The sequence below is a fragment of the Leucopleurus acutus genome, assembly GCF_964270905.1.
Source record: "Leucopleurus acutus genome assembly, chromosome: 1".
Taxonomy (NCBI): domain Eukaryota; kingdom Metazoa; phylum Chordata; class Mammalia; order Artiodactyla; family Delphinidae; genus Leucopleurus; species Leucopleurus acutus.
This window is the reverse complement of record NC_139142.1, coordinates 172,755,452-172,765,804: the sequence shown is the minus strand read 5'-3', so window position 1 is coordinate 172,765,804 and position 10,353 is coordinate 172,755,452. Positions and strand designations below refer to the sequence as shown.

Below are 10,353 nucleotides of genomic sequence, written 5' to 3'. Positions count from 1 at the left end.
TGAATAGCAGAATGAATAATGCAGAAGAACGAATAAGTGATCTGCAAGATAGAATAATGGAAATCACCCAATCAGGACATGAGACAGAAAGTCTAAAGAAAAAAATTGAAAGCACTAAAAGAGACCTATGGGATAATATAAAGTGTGCCAATCTCTGCATAATAGGGATCCCAGAAGGAGAAGACAGAGAAAAAGGGATTGAAAATGCATTTGAAGAAATTATGGCTGAAAATTTCCCTAACCTAAAGAAGGGAACAGATATCTAGGTACAGGAAGCACCCTAACAAGATGAACGCAAACAGACCTACACCAAGACATATTATAATAAAAATGGCAAAATTAAAGAGAGGATTCTCAAGGCAGCAAGACAAAGAGTTAATTGCAGGGGAACCCCCATAAGGCTATCAGCTGATTTCTCTACAGAAACGTTGCAGGCAGGGAGGGAGTGGCAAGATATATTCATAATCAAAGTCCTGAAAGGGAAAAATCTGCAACCTAGGATACTCTACCCAGCAAGATTATCATTTTGAATAGGAGATAAAGAACTTCTCAGACAAGCAAAAACTAAAAGAATACAGCAATACTAAACCTATCCTAAAGGAAATATTGAAAGGCCTTCTCTAAATAGAAAAGTAGTAAGAATCTATATGAAAGAGAAAATTACAATTGGAAAATAAATCACTTAAATAAGCCAGTACACACATTTAAAAAAAACAAAAGAAAAATTTTCTGTGAAAGTGATGATAACCACAAGGAACAGTAAACGGATAAACACGAAGATGTAAAAGAGGACATCTAAATCACAAAATGTGGGGAAGGAGAGGAAGGAAATGTAGATTTTTTTCCCTAGAAAATGTTTGAACCTATATGACTCCAGTCTAAGGCAAGTAAATACAAGAAGGGGTTAATACACGTGAAAAACAGGGTAACCAGAAATCAAAAATATACAGTAGAGTCACAAAACCCAAAAAGAAGAAAATATAATACAAAAGAAAACCATCAAAACACAAAAGGAAAAACAAAAGGACAAATAAAATATAAAATCAACAGGAAAACAGGGTTTAAAATGGCAATAAATACATGTCTGTCAATAATTACCTTATGTGTCAGTGGACTAAATGCTCCAATCAAAAGACACAGAGTGGCAGGTTGGATTAAAATACAAGAGCCTAAAACATGCCGACTACAAGAGGCCCACTTTAGGGCAAAGGGCACACATAGATTGAAAGTGAGGACATGGAAGAAGATATTTCATGCAGATGGAAATGACAAGAAAGTCAGGATCACAATATTTATATCAGACAAAATAGACTTTGAAACAAAGACTATAAAGAAAGATAAAGAAGGACACTATAAAATGATAAAAGGATCAATACGAGAATAGTACACTTGTCAACATACATGCACTCAATATAGGAGCACCCAAATATATAAAACAAATACTAACAGACACAGAGGGAGAAATCCTTCAATGTTGTGTGGAACAATGCTAAACCTATGCTAGGCTGGCTTAATCAACCTCTTCAATGGTGGGCCCAGAGTGGGTACCACCAGACGGAGGAGCTCCACCACCAGGGAAGTCCCCAGGCATTCCTCCTGGCATGCCTCCTGCGCTCTGGTATAGCTTGGTAATGATGGCGTTGCAGACATTTTCCAGCTCCTTCTGCTGATGTTCAAATTCTTCCTTCTCTGCAGTCTGGTTCTTATCAAGCCGGTTGATTATTTCATTACACTTATCAAGAATCTTTTGTTTGTCCTCATCATTAATCTTGCCTTGAAGTTTCTCATCCTCAACAGTAGCTTTCATGTTGAAAGCATAGGATTCAAGAGAATTCTTTGAAGACACCTTATCCCGCTGCTTCTCATCTTCAGCTTTGTACTCCTCTGCTTCCTGAACCATGTGTTCAATGTCTTCCTTGCTCAAACGGCCCTTGTCATTAGCGATGGTCATCTTGTTCTCTTTTCCTGTGCTCTTATCCACAGCAGAGACATTGAGGATGCCATTGGCATCAATATCAAAAGTGACTTCAATCTGAAGAACACCACGGGAGGCAGGAGGTATGCCTGTGAGTTCAAACTCGCCAAGCAGGTTGTTATCCTTGGTCATGGCACGCTCACCTTCATAAACCTGAATGAGTACACTGGGCTGGTTGTCCGAGTAGGTTGTGAAGGTCTGCGTCTGCTTGGTGGGAATGGTGGTGTTGTGCTTGATGAGGACAGTCACGACTCCACCAGCAGCTTCATTTCCAAGGGAAAGAGGAGTGACATCCAACAGCAGGAAGTCTTGAACATTTTCAGATTTGTCTCCAGATAGAATGGCTGCCTGGACAGCTGCACCATAAGCAACAGCCTCATCAGGGTTGATGCTCTTACTCAGTTCTTTCCCGTTGAAGAAGTCCTGTAGAAGTTTCTGAATCTTGGGGATGCGGGTTGAACCACCCACCAGGACAACATCATGGATCTGAGACTTGTCTAGCTTGGCATCCCAAAGGGCTTTCTCCACAGGGTCCAGTGTGCCATGGAACAGGTCAGCATTCAGTTCTTCAAATCAGGCACGGGTAATTGAGGTATAGAAGTCAATTCCTTCATAGAGGGAATCAATCTCACTACTGGCCTGGGTGCTGGAAGAGAGAGTGCGCTTAGCACGCTCACAAGCAGTACGAAGGTGACGGACAGCCCTCTTGTTCTCACTGATGTCCTTCTTGTGTTTGAGCTTGAATTCTGCAATAAAATGGTTGACCATCCGGTTGTCAAAGTCTTCTCCACCTAAGTGGGTATCTCCAGCTGTAGATTTGACCTCAAAGATTCTATCCTCAATAGTGAGGATTGACACATCAAAAGTGCCACCACCTAAATCAAAGATCAGCACATTTCTTTCTGTTCCAACCTTTTTGTCTAAGCCATAGGCAATAGCAGCAGCAGTGGGCTTGTTGATGATTCGAAGTACATTGAGCCCAGCAATAGTTCCAGCGTCTTTGGTAGCCTGACGCTGAGAATCATTAAAGTAAGCGGGTACTGTGACAACAGCATTGGTAACAGTCTTCCCAAGGCAAGCTTCTGCTATTTCCTTCACCTTTGTCAAAGCCATGGATGACACCTCCTCTGGATAAAACCTTTTTGTCTCTCCCTTGTATTCTACTTGAACCTTAGGCCTGCCTGCATCCTTCACCATCATGAAAGGCCAATGCTTCATATCAGACTGGAAAACAGCATCATCAAATCGTCTAGTGAGGTGTTTGGCATCAACAACTGTGTTGGTGTGATTCATTGCAACTTGGTTCTTTGCAGCATCACCAGTCAATCGTTTGATATCAGTAAAGGTGACATAGCTTGGGGTAGTTTGGTTCCCCTGATCATTGGCAATTATTTCCACCTTTCCATGCTGGAAGACACCCACACAAGAATAGGTGGTGCCAAGATCAATGCCAACTGCAGGTCTCTTAGACATGGTTGCTGGAGTGCAGGCCCAGGTCCACTGGAGGAGAAAACAGCAACCTACAGAGCTGCTGCCGCGTTCAACGAGATAGTAGTAGGAGACTTTAAATACCCCACTCTCATCAACAGACAGATCTTCCAGCCAGAAAATTAATAGGGCAACAGAGATCCTAAATGATGTAATAGAACAGTTAGACTTAATTGATATTTTCAGGACTTTACATCCAAAAAAGGCAAAATACGCATTCTTCTCAGGTGTACATGGAACTTGCTCAAGGATTGACCACATACTAGGGCACAAAACAAGCCTCAAGAAATTTAAGACTATAGAAGTTATCTCAAGCATCTTTTCTGATCACAACAGTATGAAATGAGAGATCAACCACAGAAGAAACCAGAAAAAAAATTACACAGAAACTAAACAACATGCTACTAAAAAACCAGTGGGTCAACAATGAAATAAAAGAAGAAATTTAAAAATACCTTGAGACAAATGACAATGAAAACACAACTATACGAAATCTGTGGGATGTAAAAAAAGCCGTTCTTAGACGAAAGTTCATAGCAACACGTCTTCTTTAAGAAACAAGAAAAATCTCAAACAACCTAATCCATCACCTAAAAGAATTAGAAAGAAGAACAAATAAAACCTAAAGTCAGCAGAAGGAAGGAGATAATAAAGATCAGTGAGGAAATAAAATGTAGATTTAGAAAACAATAAAAAAATAAAACCCCAAAAATACACATGAAGAGCTGGTTCTTTGAAATGGTAAACAAAATTGAAATACCTCTGGGCAGGCTCACCAAGAAAGAAAGAGAGAAGATCCAAATAAACAAAATAAGAAATGAAAGAGGACAAATCACAACTGATACCACAGAAATACAAAAAAACAAAAACCCCATAAAAATGCTATTAACAATTATATGCCAACAAGTTCGACAACCTAGAAGAAATGGACAACTTTCTAGAAACATACAGTCCAACAAAACTGAATCAAAAAGAAATAGATAGCTTGAACAGACCAATCCACTAGAAGTGAAATCGAATCTGTTATTAAAAAAACCTCCCTATATAAAAAAATTCAGGGCCAGATGGTTTCACAAGTGAATTCTACCAAACATACAAGGATTTGCCATCAGTCTTAGTAATATTTGTTTGGGGCTTCCCTGGTGGCGCAGTGGTTGAGAGTCTGCCTGCTGATGCAGGGGACACGGGTTCGTGCCCCGGTCCGGGAAGATCCCACATGCCGCAGAGCGGCTGGGCCCGTGAGCCATGGACGCCGAGCCTGCACATCCGGAGCCTGTGCTCCGCAATGGGAGAGGCCACAACAGTGAGAGGCCCGCGTACCGCAAAAAAAAAAAAAGTAATATTTGTTTGGATATATCTCCTATGGCAAGAGAAGCAACAACAAAAATAAACAAACGGAACTACATTAAACCAAAAAGCTCTGCGTAGGGAAGGATGTTATCAACAAAACGAAAATGCCATCTACTGAAAGGGAGAATACATTTGTAAACTGTATATCTGATAAAGGGTTAATACCCCAAATATACCAGGAACTCATAAAACTCAAGAGTAAAAGAACAAAGCACCCAGTTAAAAAATGAGCAGAGGATCTGAAGAGACAATTTTCCAAAGACATACAGGGGATCAACAGGCACATGAAAAGATGCTCAACATCACTAATCATCAGTGAAATGCAAATCAAAACAACAATCAGACATCATGTCACAGTCTCCAGAATATTGTATTATCAAAAAGACAACAAATAACAAATGTAGAGAACAATGTGGAGATAAGGTAACCATCGTGCCCTGTTTGTGAAAAGTAAATTGGTGTATCCACTATGGATAAAAGTATGGCTATTTCTCAAAAAAATTAAAAACAGGTCTACCATATGTTCCAGCAATTCCAATTCTGTGTATTTATCTGAAGAAAAAGAAAACACTAATTAGAAAATATATAAGCACCCCTATATTCACTGCAGCATTATTTATTATAGCCAGGATATAGAAGCAACCCAAGTATCCATCAATTAATGGATAAAGAAGTGATGTCTGTGCATCTATGTACACACACACACACACACACACACACACACACACACACACACACACACAATGGAATATTACTCAGCCAAAGAAAAGAATGACATCTTGCCATTTGAGAGAACATGAATAGACATAGAAGATACCATGTTAAGTCAGACAGAGAAAGACAACTACTGTATGATTTCAATTATTTGAGTAATCTAAAAAACAAAACAAATGAACATGTAACAAAACAGAAACAGTTTTGAAAATACAGAGAAAAACAGGTGGTTGCCAGAGGAGAGGGGAGTGCGAGGAGGAAAAAATAGGTGAGGGGGATTAAGAGGTACTAACTTCCAGATGCAAAATAAACCTGTCTCAGGTATGAGATGGTACAATTTGGGAAATATAGTCAATAACTAAGTAATATGTTTGTATGGTGACATATCATAAACACACTTTACTGTGTTGATAATTTTTAAATGTACAGAAATATCAAATTACTATGTTGGACAACTGGAACTACCAGTATTGTAGGTCAATTATAGTTCAAGAACAAACAAATAAAATCACAGAAAAAAAGATTTTAGGTTACCAGAGGCAGCGTGTGGGTGGAGGGGGAACTGGATGAAAGTAGTCAAAAGGTACAAACTTCCAGCTGTAAGATAATAAGTACTAGGGATTTAATGTACAACATGATAACACTGCTTTATGTTATATGAAAGTTGTTAAGAGAGTATATCCTAAGAGTTATCACATTTTTTGCTATTTCTTTAATTTTTTACCTATATGAGATGCTGAATTTTCACTAAACTGATTGTGATAATCATTTCAGGTGATAATCATTTCATATGTATGTACGTCAAATCATTATGCTGTACACCTGAAACATGCAGTGCTGTATGTCAATTATATCTCAATAAAACTTAAAGCAAAAGATGAATAACACCTTAATAAACCTAACTTAGAAAAAAAAGTTATACCAAGATTAAGTGAATCCTACACCAGGACTCCAATGTTTTGGTTGTTAGGAAATATATTAACTACTCAGCTTATAAATTTATGATAGGCATGTGATCAACTTGATAGATACAAAGAAAGTAGCATGGTAGAATTCTACAGGTAATAATTTAAAAAATAAAGAAGATATTAATACATATGTACTGAAAGAAATATCACATACCCCCAACACTAGGTAACCTATAGAGAAATAACAGATTAATTTCCTCTGTCTGAAAAATCAACAGGAGATATGAATACCTAACTTACTTAACACTTTGATGAATCAGTCAAAAAATTACCTTTGGAAAAGAAGGATTAAAATCATCTCGATTTGCAGAGCATATGGATATATATTTAGTAAGCCCAAAGAATCAATGGATTATTGTTTCAGAAAATAAGACAATAAAATATCGTAAAGACTATAACATAAGCATATAGTACACAGTTCATGTAGACACATTCCAAGCAGTTACAAGGCATATTAAAAGGTAGGCTGCAATTTTAAAAGTATAAAATAAAATAAAAATAAATCTAACAACACATGAAAAGCCTATATGAATAAAATTATCATGAACTCCTTATAAAGATAATATAGATTTGAAGAAAAGGAAAATCAAACTATTTCCTTCAATATAATAATAAATCATATATAGAGAAAAAATATACCAATACACATATATGTGTGTATATGTATATATATGTATGTATATTTGTGTATATATATGTCTGTATATACAAAAATGTTTTTCTGGGGATAATTTATTTTTTACATAAAATAATGAGAATAGATATAATGTATGTAAAATAATGAGTTTCTACTGAAATTAAAGATTAGTTATTATTAACTTAAATATATTTTACAAGATATTTAAGTTTCATGGGAACTACAAAGAAAAATCTATTGTAATTGCACAACAGATAAAGAATTAATTCATAGCACATCAAAAAAATACAAAGGAACAACAACAATAACAAAGAGAAAGCAATGAAAGGGTAATTGTAAGCCCTTATCAACAATTAAGTTAAACATTAAGGGACTAAGTTCTCTAAAAATAATGACAGAAAGTGGTTGAATTAATTTAAAAATAGAACCTACAATATGCTGTCTACAAGAGACTCTCTTTAACTTTAAGGACATATAAAGGATGTGAGAGGTTGTAAAAAGGTAATTCATACAAATGGCAACCAAAAGAGAGCAGGAGTAACTATACGTATATGATATAATACATATTTTCAATCAAAATCAGTCACAGGAGACAAAGAATGTTACTATACAGTGATCAAGGGGTCAAATTATCAAGAGACTATTATAAGTATAAATATATAAGCACCCAATACTGGAGCATGTAAATATTTAAAGCAAACATTAACAAATACTACATGTAGAGAAAGCAATAAAATAATAGTAGGGTACTGCAATACCCCACATATAAACGTGGATACAGCATCCAGACAGAAAATTAATGAGAAAACATTGACCTGCTTATTTAACACTTTAGAAAAGTAAACCTAACAGATATATACAGAACATTCCATTCAAGGACACCATAAAACACATTCTTCTCAAGGACAAATAAAACATTCTCCAGGATACATCACTCCTGGGACACAAAGCTAACCTTAACACATTTAACACATTAAAATCATACCTCAGAGCTTTCCAATCAAAATGATATGGAAGTAGAACTCAATAGGAGAAAAGCCTGAAAAATTCACAAATACATGGAAATTAAACAACACACTCCAAATAACCAATGGGTCAAATTAGAAATCAAAAGAAATTAGTATCTTGAGAAAAATAAAAATACAAAATACCACAATTTAGAGAGTACATCAAAAGTAGTTCTTATGTGCCTACATTAAAAAAAAAGAAAGTTTTCAAAAGAAAAGCCACGTAACTTTATACATTAAGGAAGTAGAAAAAAAGAATTCCACACAAAATTAGGAGAAGAAAGGAAAGAGAAAAGATTAGAGAATAAATAATGGAGTAAGACCAGAAAAAAAAGAAAAGCATCAAGCTAAGAGTTGGTGTTTTAAAAAATAAAGCCTTGGGCTTCCCTGGTGGCACAGTGGTTAAGAATCCATCTGCCAGTGCAGGGGACACAGGTTCGAGCCCTGGTCCGGGAAGATCCTACATGCCGTGGAGCAACTAAGCCCATGCACCACAACTACTGAGCCTGTGCTCTAAAGCCCATGCTCCACAACAAGAGAAGCCCCCACTCACTGAAACTAGGGAAAGCCTGTGTGCAGCAACAAAGACCCAACACAGCCCCCCAAAAAATAAGTAAATAAAAAAATGAAGCCAATTTACAAACTTTTAGCTAGATTAACAAAGGGAAAAAAAGAGAAGTGAGAAAAATCTGATAAATGAAAGAGGAGACATCAAAGAAATACAAAGGAACATAAGAGTATATTATTAACAATTACATACCAACAAATTAGATAATTTATAATAAATAATTAAATTCCCAGAAGCATGAAGACTACCAAGACTCAATCTTGAAGAGAAAGTATGAACAGACCAATAATAAATGAGGAGCTTGAAACAATAAACACAAACTTCCTGACAAAGAAATGCCCCAAACCAGATGGTTTCACTGGTGAATTCTACCAAACATTAAAAAATAATTATCACCAATCATTCTCAAACTCTTCCCAAGAAACTGAGGAAGAGGGAACACTCCCCCAAGCTCTTTTTATGAGGACAGCATTACTCTGACATCAAAGCCAGATAAGGAACACCACAAGAAAATAAATCTATAGGCTGATAGGCCTGATGAATATAAACGCAAAAATTCTCAGCAAAAAGTCAAACCAAATTCAACAGCAAGTTAAAAAGTTCATACACCAGGGGCTTCCCCGGTGGCGCAGTGGTTGGGAGTCCGCCTGCCGATGCAGGGGACACAGGTTCATGCCCCGGTCTGGGAAGATCCCACATGCCGTGGAGCAGCTAGGCCCATGAGCCATGGCCGCTGAGCCTGCACGTCTGGAGCCTGTGCTCCGCAATAGGAGACGCCACAACAGTGAGAGGCCCGTGTACCGCAAAAAAAAAAAAAGCAGCAAGGGAAAAATGACAAATAACATAAAAGGGAATACCATAAGGTTAACAGCTGATTTCTCAGCAGAAACTCTACAAGCCAGAAGGGAGTGGCATGAAATACTTAAAGTGATGAAAGGGAAGAATCTACAATCAAGATTACTCTACCTGGCAAGGATCTTATTCAGATTCAATGGAGAAATCAAAAGCTTTACAGACAAGCAAAAGCTAAGAGAATTCAGCACCACCAAACCAGCTCTACAACAAATGCTAAAGCAACTTCTCTAAGTGGGAAACACAAGAGAAGAAAAGGACCTAAAAAAACAAACCCAAAACAATAAATGGTCATAGGAACATACATATCAATAATTACCCTAAACGTGAATGGATTAATGCTCCAACCAAAAGACACAGGTTTGCTTAATGGATACAGAAACAAAACACATATATATGCTGTCTGTAAGAGACCCACTTCAGACTTAGGGACACCTTGAGAATGAAAGTGAGGGGATGGAAAAAGATATTCCATGCAAATGGAATTCAAAAGAATGTTGGAATAGCAATACTCATATCAGATAAAATACACTTTAAAATAAAGAATGTTACAAGAGACAAGGAAGGACACTACATAATGATCAGGGGATCAATCCAAGAAGAAGATATAACAATTATAAATATATATGCACCCAACATAGGAGCACCTCAATACATAAGGCAACTGCTAACAGCTATAAAAGAGGAAATCGACAGTAACACAGTAAGAGTGGGGGATTTTAACACCTCACTTACACCAATGGACAGATCATCTAAAATGAAAATAAATAAGGAAACAGAAGCTTTAAATGACA

The 10,353-nt window shown here is 36.9% G+C and overlaps 1 protein-coding gene across 1 annotated transcript; it reads right to left on the bottom strand.

Moving 5' to 3' along the window:
* Positions 1–1,510: 1,510 nt before the first annotated feature.
* On the bottom strand, positions 1,511–3,462 carry LOC309962575 (heat shock cognate 71 kDa protein-like; the record flags this gene model as incomplete). Its single annotated transcript, XM_082840429.1, is given in 2 exon segments — positions 1,511–2,548; positions 2,552–3,462. Coding segments are annotated over 2 exon segments (1,935 nt in total). The 5' UTR covers positions 3,449–3,462.
* Between the last annotated feature and the right edge of the window lie 6,891 nt (positions 3,463–10,353).